The sequence below is a fragment of the Crassostrea angulata genome, chromosome 10, assembly GCF_025612915.1.
Source record: "Crassostrea angulata isolate pt1a10 chromosome 10, ASM2561291v2, whole genome shotgun sequence".
Lineage (NCBI taxonomy): Eukaryota > Metazoa > Mollusca > Bivalvia > Ostreida > Ostreidae > Magallana > Magallana angulata.
In genome coordinates, this window is record NC_069120.1 from 55,108,938 (window position 1) to 55,126,281 (window position 17,344).

The 17,344-nt window shown below is 33.4% G+C and overlaps 1 protein-coding gene across 1 annotated transcript; it reads left to right on the top strand.

Annotated features, from left to right (window-relative positions):
* Positions 1-8,936: 8,936 nt before the first annotated feature.
* On the top strand, positions 8,937-14,251 carry LOC128164404 (uncharacterized). Its single transcript, XM_052828201.1, has 5 exons — positions 8,937-9,244; positions 10,288-10,387; positions 12,358-12,430; positions 12,787-12,889; positions 13,232-14,251. Exons 2-5 carry the CDS (start codon positions 10,349-10,351, stop codon positions 13,536-13,538), a joined length of 522 nt encoding a protein of 173 aa, XP_052684161.1. The 5' UTR covers positions 8,937-9,244; positions 10,288-10,348; the 3' UTR covers positions 13,539-14,251.
* The last annotated feature ends 3,093 nt before the right edge of the window (positions 14,252-17,344 follow it).

Genomic DNA, 17,344 nt, shown 5'->3' on the forward strand with positions numbered 1-17,344 from the left:
TAAAAACAGGTTGTTTTGTGGGATGAAAAAGTTAGGACAGAACCCCTCATATACCCATTTAAGGAGGAGTTTAAAGCAAACCCAGAAACCGGCCAGCAGATTTTGTGGACACCAGTGAGGTAGTGTGTTTTGTTGAATAGCCCAGAAAATTGTTGTTTTCATATGATAGGAGCACAACAGTTTATTGGTTTCTTTTGATTGTTGATTGATAACTTCTTTTAAGAACAGTTTTAACAATCCGTAAGTCATAAACTGACAGTGGTTCATTGAGTACACAAGTTTGTTTTCTGCCTGGGAGAAAGAAATTCTCCATTCTTCATTGAAATAAAGTCCTAATGAATGTCCTATTGCTACAAAATGACATCCTGTTTTGATGAGATCATCAATAACTTCAGGGTCAGGCCATGAATGACATCTGTTTATCCATGAAAATGCAGCGAGAGGCCAAAAGTCACTTGCAAAACAGTGAACAGTGTCAAATTCTTTTCCGTATATAATACTAGTAGCACAAGGTCCATGTTGTGTAGAATTAGGAATCACTGTATGAAATTTAAGGTTTTGATATTTAGAACTAGCTATGTAGACTCTGTCATTCATTCTAACACATGCTGATTGGACATCTTTGTCTGTTGTTGGTGTCAGTAACTGAAGTAGAGTGAATCCTGGTGGACTCTCAGAACTGTCAGAGAGAATCAAGGTTGTATTGTCTGTGTTGTAATACTCAGACTGAGCTTTGTCCATAATAACTCGGTGGTTGTTTGGCCAGAACATAGTGTCCCTATCTGATCCTTTAAATCGAAAGCCTTCTCTATGACTTCCACTCACCATCGTAATTACCTCATCAACACTTGTTATTTTTTTTATCACCATCTCCATCATGTCTATTGTCTCTCTCCTGAAGGCCACCTGTTTTGAGGTCCCCACTGTCGTACACAGTGCCACAAACACGGACTCTGACATGTGTTGCATTTCTGTCTCACTGGTATAAAGTATTAAAATTAAATTAATTCAATTTAATAAATACTGATATGAGCTGTTTAATTATGGCATTAACTAGCTAACATAGACCTTTAGCTTTTTCTTACCCTTGGCTATTTGATCATATAAAGTATCCTTAATCTAAATTGTTATGCATTATATTATACATGTTTAAATCTGAACCCGGTGTACTGTGACTGCCTCAACAAATAACTTAAATCAAGGACTGCAGCAAATCATGCTTTACCCGCAATGGACGGTAATTAAACGAATAACGAGATATGTTCTTCTTATTTAGAGGTTGTGGGGGAAGTGGGTCATCCCTGACATGGAATAGATCAGCTTCCATTCTTTATAACATTTACTCTATTTTTGCATATTCCCCGAAGCTTAAGTTTCGATATAGGCTGCAAAAACATAACCCATGAAATATCTTATTTGATGACATTTTCCGTTTTTGTAGGAAACTAAGAAGATGGGTGGACATGAGATATATCTAAGGACGGATAAGATTCCGTAAAATGAAATATTAACAAATCTGATAATTGAAAAAAAAATCATTCCAAACAATGTAAATTTACCATAACATCGATTTGTAACCTTTCGATATTTTCAATGCTTGAACTATGTTGATTTATGATTTTGTATGCGTATGAAATCCTCCATTTAGTGCCATTTTTTAGAACTTTAATGCCTTTTCTTTTATAGCGTGGGTCTGTGCTACATACTTTAGACATAGCCTACATAAGGTCTAATATTGAAAACGAACCAATTTCAATCAACAAAAGCGTGGAGTGATGACCTTCTATTCATTAAAAAATATAATTTATTCCAACGATTGAACGTTTTAAAAATATATTAAAAGTCTGTAAATCTGTGGCCAAAGTCGGATATCGCATTCAAACAAAGCAATTTGTTGTGACTGAAATGGCTTAGTGGTTATAGCATCAGACATTATGTAACCTACTAGATCTAAGCTTTTTAGGTTGTGGGTTCGATACCACCAAAACTTGAGGCAATAATTTTTACATGCAGGGGGAAACCAATTTCCAAAATATCCTAAAAATTGGAATATTCCGCTAAGTTATGATAAAATTGATGTCTTCATTATATCATAGCATCGTGATTTTTTAATTAATTGTACATATACGTTCAATTATCATGAACTGGTTTACTTAAAGTGGGACTATTCTTAGATGTATTGTAATTAATATATTTTTAAAATGTAGAGGTTATATTTTGATACGTCCTCCTTGATAGCATACGGAAATGACTATGTCAAATCAAAAATGGTCATATTGATAATAATAATAAGATATTTACATTGTATCTAGTTCTTTTGCTATGATTTTATCTCTCTAAGAGAAAATGTGTTTGGTTTTTATCATGGTTATAATTTTGTAAATCAAAAGAGGGGTAAAAAAGTTATATGTGATATACCTTATTAAAAATTTATGTTAGTTTTCAAATATTCACTATTTTTGTATTATATATAAAACTCTAGCTGCAATAATGTAGCCCTCTCCCGATTTTTTTTATTGCAGCTAATAAAACTCCAGCTTAAAATACATTTAATCTAGATATGAATCAATATTAGCGATGAGAACATCTACATTTCCGTAATCTCTGATACATGTATTCCTAAGCCTTTTATAACATGTAAAATATGACTAAGATAGTAGTTATATTAGTATTTTGATAAAAGTGCAATACATTTCATAGTAAAAATGGGGATTATTGAACAATTGGTTTTTTTTAAATAAGTTGAACTACATGTTCATGTGTATAGTTTTATTGCTATATGAAAGTTCTACATACACTACATATTGAAATCATGTAACATACGTTTATATCGTAATATATACACACTTAATTATTCTCAACAACCTTCCCCCTCAATATTACTCCAAGATGTGCATGGTAATTCCTTATTGCGCACGGATAACATAAATTTTTACAAATTTTTGAATCACTACTATTTTAGGAAAGTCAACGCATTGTTTGATAATTTTTAGAGGGCGGGACTGACTTTTCTTTCTTTTGTTTAACTATATTAATTGCGTTATAAACGAATACACATGCAAAAAATGTTCATACTCTAATGCTAAGGTATGTAGAATTTTTTTTTCACAAAATCTTAGTTTTTGGACTAAAATAACATACCGGTACATGTATTTAACTTTTTAAGGTAAATATGATGGGTATTTTGTGGAACACCAAGACTTTTTAAGTTATACTGAGGGTTTTTAAAATGTAAAGTAGTAAACGGGCATACTGAAAAGAAGGGATTTTAAAAAGTGAAGCAGTAAACGAGACATACTGAAAAGGATACCGTTTTGAATACTTTACTGCGCATCAGACAGCCGTCTGTTAATCGAGTATGTGACCTATGTAAAGGTTTGCCTTATTATTAATAGACAATAAAGAGTCATTGGTGTACATGTAGGAGTAACTATTTCCCTCAACGAGGCCCTAAAGGCGACCGCACAGCACGACGATCATCTAACTGTTATGTAAGTAAGTAGGTAAGTAAGTAAGTAAGTAAATGATTAAAGACGGTATTGACAGTGATCACGTAGCAGCCATTTGTCAGCAACTCGGATCATCAAGCAAAACAGCTCAAGCACTCGAGTGTTTAAAATCGGTTCTTGACACGGACAAACATGCTCCAAGAATGACGAGTATTTATATAGAGAAAGCGTAGACTGATTGTATATACACTGTAATGATTGACCTCATGTACCATTCCATGGTGTGAGCGAAATAAACTGAATTGAACTGAATTGAAAGTTTCAGTAAAATGTTGAATGTTGGATGTTGCAATCGATGCGCTTTGTAATTACTTTTTAGCTGACTCAATATAAACTTAAAGCTGTATATGATAATAGAATATGCATAACTAAAAAAGTCAAAAGGGCAGGAGTGAATAGGACAGGAGCGAATAAGGCGTTAGATGTCCCCTACGTAGAGCAACGAGGACAAGCAATTTTCAAATAGAGTTCAGATATTCTATTTTGGATTGTACAAATCAATAGCATTGCAAAATTTAGCAACAATGCGTTTTATCTTTTTCTCTAAAAAATCTCGATCATAAATCTTGATCACTTATACCGTGCTTAATGCAAATTGTAAGTATGAATAGGACTAACCTCCATCTCGAAAGACTTTAGTACTTTTAGTTAAAGGAGAGGTTTTCGATCATTTCTATTATCATTTTATTAGAATGAAGTATCGACCATAGTTTGCCAAAATAAGTATTTTTTTTTTTAGAATAAACGTCTTAATTCAGTGATAAATGTAAAACTATAAAGGTTTTTAAATACAAATAAATGTTTTGTTTTGACCGAAACAAAGAAGAATAAAAAGAGTAATTTCAGAGAACACATATATTATACCTGTACCGATGCACACCTACAAAGATGAGAATTGTACACTTGTTGTGACGTCCTGGATGTGGGGGATTTGACGGGCCTTGCACGCCGCTGTTCTTTGAGAAAGAATAGTTGATCAGCTTTTATATCGAACGAATTGTCTACGATTTAACAGGACGGTGGTCAACTAAATACCCAAAAGATCTCCTTCCATTTATAGGTAGTTTTTATTTAGCTATAAATAGTATCCGGTAAAGAAAAAATGTATTTATTTATGTATTTTAGCTTTGGGTACTTTTGTATATTTTTATACAGAAAGGAGATCAATATAGTCTACAAATGGCCATGACTTCTCAGCCCCCTTAAATGTTTAAATCAACCCGGTAATTTTTAGCTGGGAGAGGTAAAATTACAATTAATATCTAGTACTATCTACTCACATGTCAGACGGCCAGTTCAGAGAGGAGAAGGCCATTGCTCAGTGGTTGAAAACTTTGTGTAGATTATTGTACAATACTTTTGTCATTGCCATTAGATGTTACAATAATTATTGTTAGAAATTACTAGGATCGTCTTATATATACCCGAGTCCAGTCGACCGAAATCCATAGAAAAGAAATTTGCTGTTGATATTTTTGAAACATCATTACTCGCAACCAGAAGATAGGAAATTGAAAAGGAATTTTTCAGTAATTTCAAACTAAAAAAAAAAAACTATGAGGATTAAGTATTCATGACAGTACATTGTTTTCGTGAGAACCTAGCGAACTTTTAGCAACGCGGAAATAGTTGTAAACTTGTACATTACTGAAAATAGCCTATTGTTCAAAAAGAAATGTTTGCGGTCTTCAATTGTTTGTGACAGATTAGTAAAGTTTATTTTAAAGTAATCTAGTTTGCAAGTATGTTCCAATCTACTATACTCGTTAACAAAGAAGAAAAGAAATAAAATATTCTTCCTAGTTCTTGGAGAACAGGGATGCGATTCCGCGGAAATATAATTATCTATAACAAGATACATGTACATTTCTAAAGGTCATAATTATAATTCACTTGTTAAAGCTGGTCAGCTGGCTGTTGGTCTACACTTCCTGTTTAAGGGCTTTGATGGACGTTCCTTGATGAACCACTGCAATAATTTATAGGACGTCCCTTGATGAACCACTGCAATAATTTATAGGACGTTCCTTGAACCACTGCAATAATTTATAGGACATTCCTTGATGAACCACTGCAATAATTTATAGGACGTCCCTTGATGAACCACTGCAATAATTTATAGGACGTTCCTTGATGAACCACTGCAATAATTTATACATTGGCATTGATTGCTGATGTTGGATGTGTTTTTAATTGAAAGTGTTTGCGTTATGTGTTAATTCCGCCGATGGGATCATCAATGTATCTGGAATTTTATAAAGCAGAACATTTACAATATATATTCGTCGATCCTATAGTGTAGTCAGTTCAACTGATTGTTAATGTAATCAGTCTGTAATGACTAATTGATTTCAAACAATTTATAGAAAAATAGTGGTATATTTTATGTCACTGTTTAAATATTTTTGGGGGTTTTGAACTAAATAATAATTGTCCCTTTTATATTTGATTACACTAAGAGCGGTTATTACAATTAAATTATCAGGTTTCTCACATTTTTGTACGCAGGCACTGGATGTTTTATTTGGTCATTAGTTTAAATTTCATATCATTATTATGGTTTTTAAAGGTTAAATAAAATGTTGGTTTTTCAATCGATATACTGGCGTTTTTTTTTCATTTCTAAGGAAGACATTAAGAATAACTTTTCATGGACAGCTTATTCAGTGGTTTAACCCAATAGTTTCATATATATACCAGTAAGAACACAAACTTCCTAAATCTGAAAACGTAGTGACGTTTTTGAAAGTGTGTGCATTGGGGGGGGGGGGGAGGGGGTGATCACTTCATCTCCAAAAAAAACCCCAAACACTCCGAAATGTATAAAGGACATTTAATTAATTTAAATCTTGTTACATCCAATCAACCCCTCTCTTTGTCTCAAATAGAAATATCAGTAAAATAATCCGGAAATTTCCTTAAAACTATCAGTTCTCCAGGGTTTTGTAACATGATTAACTGATGATAGTTTCTGAAACGTCATTATTTAAATTCAAATTAATCCTTTAAAATTTTCATTTCCTTTCACTCGCTTCAGTTTATAATTTGGGATTACTAGGAATGGATTACAAAGAGGACATATTTTATTTAGAAAATTGCATCTTTCGTCATTAACTTATGACTTGTTATTCTACAATTATCAAATAAATAGACACTGCTTGTAAATTTATCATTATACTGAACACTCTCGTGATTTTTTAAGTTAAAGTAACTTTCCATCATCTGGTGGACCTGGAAGAAGTTCATAAAATTAGACGTTGAACCCCCGCCCCCAATCCACACTCTGATACACTCTGATACAGATTTCTGAATCTGTATACATGTCTCTATTTTCTTTGTTTGGTTGGGTTTAAATCATTTTTTAATAACTTTAAATATTCTTTTTATAACTTATAACAGTTTCAGTATTTTGCAATGCTTCATTAACACCCTCGAAGTTTGTTAGAGTAATAGAAACCACTCTCTCCAAAAAATAAAGAGCTAATTATGTTGCTCAGTTTAGTAGAGTGAATGAATATGAAATTTTGCGGGAAGATATCTGAAACTGTCTATTTGTATTTCCCCCTTGCGGACATTTCATGTTATAAATTATAATACATAAAGAAAATCAGTCAATCGTATAAAAATAGGAAATAATGATGAAGACAACGTATAGACATATATAATAAGGAAAATATTCATAAATTGTTACATATGCTCTAAGAATAATAGAGCTCTATTATAGCATGCTGATGCACTGCATACAAATTTTGCGCAAATGCAGATAAATTCTTTCTTGCTTTCTTTATTTAATAATGTTGTGGGTTCAAATCACCCAAGCAAAATGTAGTATAAAACTTCATCTCTTAGCTATGAGAGCTCTACCTATAAATGGACATTAAAATTATTGACTAAACTGTTATAAAAAGAATCCCTAACAAAAGCTGTAGATGGACACCCCAATACAGCATGCTGAAACTGGTTGCTGTAAGTGCATTGGCATATTCTGCAGTTTTGGTCTATATACACGGGTGGAATGGTCCAGAGTTTAGCTAGTAATCTTATAAATGGAACTTCATCAAATAAAATTCAAATTTCCAGAGTCTGATAGGAGAGACTGTATTGTGAAAAACTTTAAACATTCGGAAGTCCGGATCATTTTCCATGCGACTTCTCCATTCCTCAGTATGGTGATTATGTATCGACTGTTTAACTTTAATTTTCCAATCCTTTTTTCAGGGAATTTACCAGCTTCAAAGAACAAATGCAAATATTAAAGTAAATTATATTTGGCTAAAATTTCGTAAATATCCTTAAGAAATCCGGAAAACTGTTTGAATATTAATTTATTTCCAGTAATTTTACCGGTAACGCTATTTGATTTATATTAAAACCTCTTGGCAAAAAAAAATAGTTAATTCCATTCAATTAAATTCAGTTTATTGACATCACCATGTTGGCATACAGTCAAAATGAAATCAAATATCAAAAGAATATTATAACATTAAGGCTAAGGCATGCAAGACAATGTTATACAATTCTTTATTGTCCATGAAACTGTTTTCTTTGCATAAAACATTTATATAAGTAGACACATAGACGTTTTGTAGTATTATAATCGCATGGATTTACAATTTCTTTAATGGGATCGATATCACTAACACAGTATAATTTATCATTAAAATTTTACAATATTGAAATTGAAGATTGTCATACACAGGACAGTAAAGTACAAAATAAAATGTTGTTCATTTTCGACTAATAATTTACAAGCATAGCATGAACGTTTTTCCTTTGGGATAATTGGTTTACAATATCTACCTGTTTCAATGAATAGTGAATGTGCACTTATTCTTAATCTTGTTAGCTGGGATCTTTCATGATTTTTCAAGGGAAATTTTAAGTAATCTTGCAATTTATACTCGGTAGAATTTAATATTTTAATGTAGAAATAAAGTTTTTCTGAGTTAGAAGATGAGATTTTGTTCAAAGATCATATCAACAAAAGATTTATTTAACTTAAACCTCAAATCCTTATGGGATTAAGTTAAAATAGTTAAATAGGAATCTCACTCTGTATAATTTTATATATATGTGTGTGTTTACTTATTAGAAATAAAGACACGTAAGCAGCTTATTATCACCTATACCCTCAAGGTCTTAAAGTTCAAATTCTAGATGTTCAACATGTGCACTGACGATATTGCGTATATATTTGAATTTCAGTTGGATTTTTACGTGTAAGGACACTTTAGTATAGATATTGATACATGTAATGTGTTTTTCATCGACATAAAGAGCACCTGTTTAAAACTTACACGTCTCTTGGGAAAAAACCCCCAACTTTTGATTGAACTACTGATTTAAAATCCGTGAGTTTTATTACCTGTGTTACCTTAACAGGATGTATCCACCGTCTTATTTCCTGGTGTCGATCAGCGCCTACATGTAGATGATATTAATCAGTGTTTATTTGTTAGAGACAAATGCCAGTTAAACAGATAAAGGACAAGTAAGAAGTTATCGCTACTGTCGATGTTTTAGAGATCAACGGAGAAAACAGATACAACCGCAGGTCTCTTTTCCCCTGTGTTGAGCGTCTAATCAAATCCGAATCCCTTGTAGGGCCCCCGAATGGAGGAAGTCCCTTTGACGTCATCGCTAAACTTTCTCTTTCGCCACGTTTATTATACCTAACACTGACAAGGTTATTCGGTGGGGGAAGGATGGATTCCCTGTGAATCGTTCTTATCTCGGTAAGTGTTGTTTACTTCCAAGACAACCAGTAAATACGTACACAGTCCACGTGCGATATTGAGCATTTAATTATCATTATTTAGTTTGTCTTGGTTGGAAATAAATGAGACGTGATGTATTCAATTCATAGTATATTGCTTGTGGCTATGTAAATGACAAATACGTATGTGTGTGAATTTTGAGCGTAGCATGTTATACATTACAATGTATTATTCAGTTAATATATGAACATTGTTTACTACAGGTCGACATATACATTGTACATGTACACACGCGATAGTAACTTCTAGAACAGTAGAAGGCCTATATAGTTGACATTTCATCGCAAAACTTAATTCTGGATAGATGTTTATTCATCAATCAAAGGCCTTCTAAGGGCAATAATAATCACAGGTGCTTGAGGACAGGACCGACCTCCACCCCCAAGTATCTACACTCACGGGACTTTACCCATTTTTTTCTTTAAATTATCTTTTTATGACATACATGTATTTATAATCTAATGTATATGCAATCATTGCAAAACAAACTTGAAACAAACATTTTGAAAAAAATCATTTCCCCTCTAGATATTATATACATACATTTATATGAATAAAAATATTCTGAGTCACTTTCATAAATGCAGAATAAGAAATGTAGAATACAGGCCCTGGGACCATAAAAGTTAGACCATCTCACTTTTGATCTCAGTCTCACTTTTACAAAAGGAATATATAATGCAAAGTAAGAATGAGATCAAAAGTAAGCTCGTCTAACTTTTATAGCCCTGGGCCTGGTCTTAATTCTTTCTCTATGGTATTAAATTGTCTCATGAAGTAGAAATTTTGATGCAATATAATGTACAAGTATGCAACTGCTTCGACATACGTATAGTTTTATATTTCAATTTCATAAATCCATAATTATTGTATTTTATTATAGAAAAATAGAGAACTGATAAAAATTCCCAGGAAAGGGGAACTCTGCTAATCCAAACACCGTATTCCATCGTCTGTTTCGTGATAAATTATGTATTAATGTTTGGGTTTTTTTCCTTCAGATTTTTTTCCATAGAGATGACCAAGGCCTCGGAGCTTTGCGGTTATTAGCTGTAGCCTAACATGACGTCACAGTCCTCGCACTCGGAACACTCATCCCATGTAAGTCAAAAAATCGATTGAATACATTGAAGAAAGACTTGAGGTGGTATGGGACACATCCATATTGTGACGTACTCCCTATCAAAATAAACATTAGAATTAAGCATAGTTTTTTAAAGCTTTTTTCTTTCCCAAAGCTTACCGCAGCGGGTTAGAATGAACTACGAGTCTGTAAGTCAGAGTTCGAATCTCGCTAAGGATTTTAAAATTTTTACTTTACATTTTCTGGTCAAATATTTAAAAATTGGAAAATTTAAAAACGGTCTAAGTACTTTGATTAAATTGTACTTTTAGGTGTCCCATACCACCTATTAACACCATCTCGAAATCATACCATAATGTCTATGCAAAAAACATGTGAATTCCCGCGATTTGACATAGTATCGGACTTATTATTTTTATTTTAGAAATAATATTTAGATTCCACCTTGATACTTTAATTTACGAGGACTTATTTCTTTTGGGGGGGGGGGGGGGGGGGATATTTATCGTTTTCGACATTAGGACATTTTACACGCTATAGTTGTATCATTTTTCAAAATATGTGCGGTGCTTGTGTGTGTGACTTGTGTGTGTTTAATTTTTTTTTAAATTTAAGTATAGCATAAAGGTGCATTCAAAAAGAGTGTCAGGAAATGTGGTACCCCACTCCCTTAATGAAAGTACATGTTTTAGACTTGAGCTCTACAGTTCTGATTTCTCCCGTGTATCAGGGAGAATAGGACCACTTCCCCCAAGGGCACCGTTGTGTCAAGGAAGCTGATTGGTCAACAATTTACCCGTCAGATCGAAATTTTTAGATAATTTTATTTTTAGTTTTAAACTATATCATATAATTTGTAAAGAAAAAATTCGAAGTATTTAAAGTTTTTAGCGTAAAATTTGAATATTTCTCTGTATCGTTATACAAAGCTCTTCTTTTAGACGAAATCAATTACAGTCAAAAATCGGCCACGATAATGTATCTCTTTTAAGAGACCTGTGACATGTATAAGACTTCTATAAGGAACTACATTTACACTACTTTTGAATGGAGTTTTTTCCCTCTCGATGGAAAAATGATCAATCCGTTGATTTTATCCATAACCAGTCAGGGGCAACCGAAAGCAATATTTTATTTTATATATCGCCGAATAGGATGCGGTTTTAAAGCATCAGATGCAAATTTTAATAGTTAATGTAAAAGAATATTTACCTATAAACGAATCGAAAATGTTGCGTTCACTTTATTTCGGCAGATGCGTTCTACACAAGAATTATATCCGGTATCTTTTAAATGTGCAAGATATGTTTCGTATATAGAAGCGATAAAATCTGTATCGACTCTTTTAGTACGTGGATTCACAGATGCGATAAAATCGTGAAAAATCGTTGGAAAGTGACAAAAAATTGTGCTTTGAGACATCTACCTATTTTTATGCAGATCTGAAAATTTTATTGCATTATGATAACGACCTCTGAAGATAATATATTTTATAAAGCGTGAGGTAAGGTAAGTCTCCGCACGTTAGTGACGTCGTTTCTAAATCCTCGGTGTTCTTGTAGAACTTCATGATTTAGTCCTTAGGGGGCACTAGCTGCGGCACTGTAGCCCACGGTCTGAAAGACCTGGGAGCTACAGTGCCGCCCATTGGAAACCTAATGTATTTATCGCGCACAAAAACGTGCGCTAGTTTTGGACTGATTACCCTTATTTATACGCAAATTATGTGAAAACAATTAGTACCATGAAATTCTTCATGCAATTTACTACTGATATCGTCTCTTTACTTGTTTATTTGTTTAGGTTTCTTAAATATTTATGCCAATTTTCACCAAAATCTGTCACCTAGATAGGAAAATATTTGTGTTGTCTCAATAATTTCCGAACAATCCTCGTAGAGCTCTTCTTTTAGGGAGATTTATACTAGACTAAAAATGGCAACTATCATTAAGCCCTCTTAAAGTAAATTATACCTTTTTATTTTCAGCACATGCAGTTTTTCTCCGTGGGAGTGAATGTTCCCATTCTGTTCAAAGAATGGAATCTCAACACGAAAACAGGTACGTTACATGACGTCATCAGTGCATGCCGTTATTTTTCTTACCTTATCTTAAACTGTCTGGGGTTTTTTCTTTGTTTTGTTCTGTATTGTCTACCAGTCAGTGTCAATAGTGTAATAAACTGAATCCAGTACATAATATCTAAATCTCTGCTGTTAAATCAAAGGTTGATCACTGAAATGAAGTGGGGGGTGGGGGGGGGGTAGATCTGCGAAAGCGTTTTAGCTTGGAATTCTTTTTTAATATCATGCTGTCGTAATTGTATATCCAGTTATTATTAAGCCAGTGAGAAGTTGCTGGATCCTGATTTGACAGGTCTTTTCCTGGCTTGTTTTGTACTGTTGTTGATTTGACAGGTCTGTTCCTGACTTGTGTGGGGAGTATTCTGTTGGGAGTTCTCTACCAGATCGTCAAGTGTCTCCGCCAGTACGCTCACCGCAGATACCGGGTCAGAGAAAGGTACGTATAACCCGACCCCAAGTTGTTTCATGTATGTTTTTGCCAAATCAAAGAGAGGTACATAAAACCAATCCCCAAATAGTTACCTGTAGTTTGTTACCGGGTCAAAAAGAGGTACATATAGCCACACCCAAATTATTAAAATAGTCACATGAGGACATTTATTTGGTTACCGAGTCAAAGAGATGTAAGTATAACCACATCTAAAATAGTTACATGTGCACAGGTATAGGGAGACTCAGAACAGGTTTCTACATAACTGCCTATTACACCGGTAGTTATACCTACCCGTATTGCATGTCCTCGCTGTCGTGTGTGTGATCTGTGTGTGCTTTGTTGCAGGGGGACCATTAAGAGCCGGGAGCACGGCCTACAGACCTTGTTGTACTTTGTACAGATGACCAGTAGCTACGTCCTGATGCTGATCATAATGACCTTCAATGCCTGGGTCTTTGTGTCCGCCGTTGCTGGACTGGGTCTGGGGTACTTTCTGTGTGGCTGGGCGTACCCGGAAATGGATAATAAAATGACATGTCCGGATCTGTGCAAAAATGAAGAAACTCGTCGTCATGGCAACGGGGACACAGAACAAGAGTTAAAACTGTTGCCAAGTCCGTCTGCAGCAAATTGCGAAGAATGTTCAATGTGATGTCATTTATACTGTTTGCTGTATGTATTTTGAGGTGTTATTTCCAGTAATAGTACAATAATTTAATTCTGGTTGTAATGCGGCTTCTGATTGGCTAAAAAATTATTTTATATCGTATATAGAATGTTGCCTACGTCATAGTAAGACTAATGTCAAAGTCATAAACGTATCAATACGCATGACGTTACGTTTGAATTTTGTACAATTTTACGTCATTTTAAAAGTCAAATGCCCGTTTATCTACAATGAAGAGTAAAAAAAATAAATTAAAAGTATTCAATATGTATTTGTTTTATTTGATATGAAATGGGTTGAAACACTTTACGCTATTTTTATAAAGCGCTTCGCGGTTTTTAAAGCGTAAACAGTCCCAAACCATTTTATATCATATAAAACAAATAAATATTGAATTCATTCTTTCATTAAAAATTCATTATGACGTCACAAACAGTGCGCGAAATGTATATTATGACGTAATTAATAGTGCGAGAAACGTTCATTATGACGTCTACAACAGTGTTTGAAATGTATTAGAACAGTGCAATTAGATAATTATTTTTATACAGTAAGTGTTTAGTGGTTACTACATATCAGTTATTAGATGTGACCTTTAGTTCAATATTTATGGTGCTAGTATTTAACATTATTATATAAATGTCTTGTTATGTTTTGTTTATTATTTACATTTTTGACATTAAACAACAATGCCATGACATTTTTTACTTTTACGGGATATTTTTGACATCAGTATACAACTTTAAGTTCTTTTTAATCAAAATTTAATATGTAAAAAGTATATTCAATATGAGTGGCCGCTGGCGAGTATATAAACTATGATTCAACTACAGTACAGTATGATTTTCGTTACATCTTTCTCAATCGATCTCTTTGTCTCTTAAGCATCTTGTACATATAAAATGTTAAGGCGTGTGCAATGGTTTTGTCATAATATTAAAAAAGAATAAATAGAGAAAATTGACCGTTTGTCTTTCGTTAATTTTTTTTATCCAGGTGTTAATATTTCTGTTTTGGTTTGATTCTTGAAAATATATTTTTTTTGTAGAGGACACACGAGCCTGGACATTATTCGGTTTCTCATCTGCCAGGTGCTATAGACCCCCCCCCCCCCTTTTTTTCGCTAAACATCTTATGAACTTTAGCATTTACACTTTTTAATTTATTCTCTTTTAAATGCACTAAATCTTAAAGACCATATTTTTTTCGTTTACTGTAAATTAATATTTATAGCAAACGCAGCTCGCCGGCGCGCAGCGCCGGCGCGAAGCGAGCTCTACCGGCAAGGCGTGTGTGAATAGAAAATTCGGACTATTTGCACATTCATTCAACGGATTTTTTTGGCGTCAGTAAATCGGACCAGTAATGCCTTGTTTTAATCGTCCCAGTAGTTCCCTGTAATTATGGTTTCCCATTTCACACTCTCACGAGAACAAGATAAAAGACTATGTACATGCATTGTAAATAACACAACGCCAATTTCCATTACTTTTAAGACTAACGGAGTTATCGTCCTTTCGAGTGACGTCACAATGGATTTCTTGCACATTGATCCGACAGAATTTTTCGGAGTCAGTAAATTTCGACCCACAATGCAATTCCTCAATGTCGGCCGATCTCACTAGACCAATCGGCAATCCTCGGCTAATTCCGCTACGCTCCATACAAACGTTAATGTCGAGTGCGCGAGACATCCGAGTAGTTCCGAGTGCTCACTAGACTGGATACCATCTCGCGAGAATCAAAGTAAAACTTTTGAAAAACAGATAAATTGTGTAATTTCCAGAACATCATGCTTTTTAAGTAAACAATCAATATTTTTCGCGTAGTTTTTTCTAGTGTGTTTTCGAAGAGACAGACTACACTTGACGGACGTGAACTTTGACGTCACAATAAGGGGAAACAACTCTAAGTAGTTATTGTAAATCTGCTGAAATATAAATACCAAAATCTTCTCAAAATCTTGCAGAGCTTACGAATCGAGACATTTCTTCAGAGATAGGAAACAGCAGTAACTTGCTCTCATTTGGATGAATGCTCACATTTATTTTATTCACTGTATTTACGGTAATTTCCAGGAACGTTTTTTTAAATGGGGCGTGGCAACATCATTCAAAAAATCTTCACAAGCAAAAAGAAAAATAAAATTCTCAAAATCAGGAAAATTCTGATCGGGGTGAGGAATGGGGAGTGCGTGGTATGCCTTTAGCTCTTTAGCTGCTCAAAAGTGTCTTTATTTTCACTACTGTTTATGGTATTACATGCTACCGGGGGATCCATTTTCCTTATGTGATCAACAAATTTTTTTTATACGTAATGTAGCGTTTCTATTTTCTCAACGTTTCTCCTTTTTAAAGAATAAGTCAGCGTTGTTCTCACAATTTTAATAAAAGGTAATAATCCAAGAAACATATGTATAAATCATTCAAAACTTGTGCAATTCTAACCTACTACTCTGCTAAATAAAACCACCCGCACTGAACTTCAGCCAATCTCCCTTTATATATAACGTCTCTAAAATAACTCCTCAATCACGTGCATAATTCACTCCTAATAATAAAATCAACTCCTCTCTTTAAAATAACTCCTCACTATGTTTCATAACAAATACAATTTAGGTCAGAGATGAGGAGTTAATATCAATTAGTAAACAAAGTTCATACGTTAAAGAAAGAAATACACTAGATAAAATTAAAATGAATAATATAACTTTGCTTCAGTAAATTTAATTTCTTTTTAAACGGGGGAGGGGGGATTCTGTGATAAGTCAATTTTTATTTGTTTAAGAAAAATGTCTGCTGCAAGAAAAGAGGAAATATTATGTTAAAACATTATGTTAAAATCTTTATTATTCAACAACATTTTATCTGAGATAAATTCTATACTGGCGTGCGACCAGTATATAAACAATCTGATCAAAATCAGATTTTTGATCCGCTCCGACAAATTCTGATGTCGCTACACTTTGTTCAGCGACTATCAGAATATCGGAGCGTTATTAAGATCTGATTTTAATCAGATTGGTATATAAATAAATAAAAAATCTTATGAAATATGAAATAATAAAAATTTACTGGAAAATTTGTATATTTATTTTGCATTCTTCATTTACGTGTACGTATTTACGTCATTACTTTTATTTTTATTGATTTATCATAATTCATTTTTGATCACCTGCTGCGCTCGCCCCAACGGTCGCACCGTAAAACATATTATAAGTGTAGTACATATTTATTTCATAATGATCATCATTCAATTTCGGATCACCAAAAATAATGAATCTACAGCGTCGAGGTATTATTCTCAGAATCGGGTATTATAATCATAATCAAGTTAAAACTATGTCCAGGATAAAAATAAAGATATTTTTTTTTTAATATCCTGGATTATATCCATTTAATGGTGATTGTGTTTATAATTTTTACTTGTTCGTTTTATTTTGTATTTGCGCATGTCAACATAGATGTGAGTCAGTGAGATTAGAGTCTATTCAAAAACCAGTTTATGTCTGTAAATTAGAAATAAATAGGATTTTGTGAAAGTATTCATTCATGCATGTATACTGTACCATATGTTATAGTTTTTAAATTCATTAGGAAAGTTGTAATTTTTTTCATTGATGAAAAGAAATAGACCAATTATCTCTCCTAATCAGGTGATTAAAGTGTTTCAAAACATATGTGTACACACAATAATACACCGCAAAATAAGAGGGACTTCAAAGTGTGAATACCTTGCATCGGGTACCGCTTGCATCTCCAAATTAAGTACTCATTAATTAAGTACTCGCT

What these genes read in the sequence shown, in the direction of transcription:
- LOC128164404 (XM_052828201.1), top strand. Translation starts at nt 10,349, where the DNA reads ATGACGTCACAGTCCTCGCACTCGGAACACTCATCCCAT. An exon ending in GAATCTCAACACGAAAACAG is followed by an intron (nt 12,431 to 12,786) that starts GTACGTTACATG and finishes TTGATTTGACAG; the next exon opens with GTCTGTTCCTGACTTGTGTG. An exon ending in AGATACCGGGTCAGAGAAAG is followed by an intron (nt 12,890 to 13,231) that starts GTACGTATAACC and finishes GCTTTGTTGCAG; the next exon opens with GGGGACCATTAAGAGCCGGG.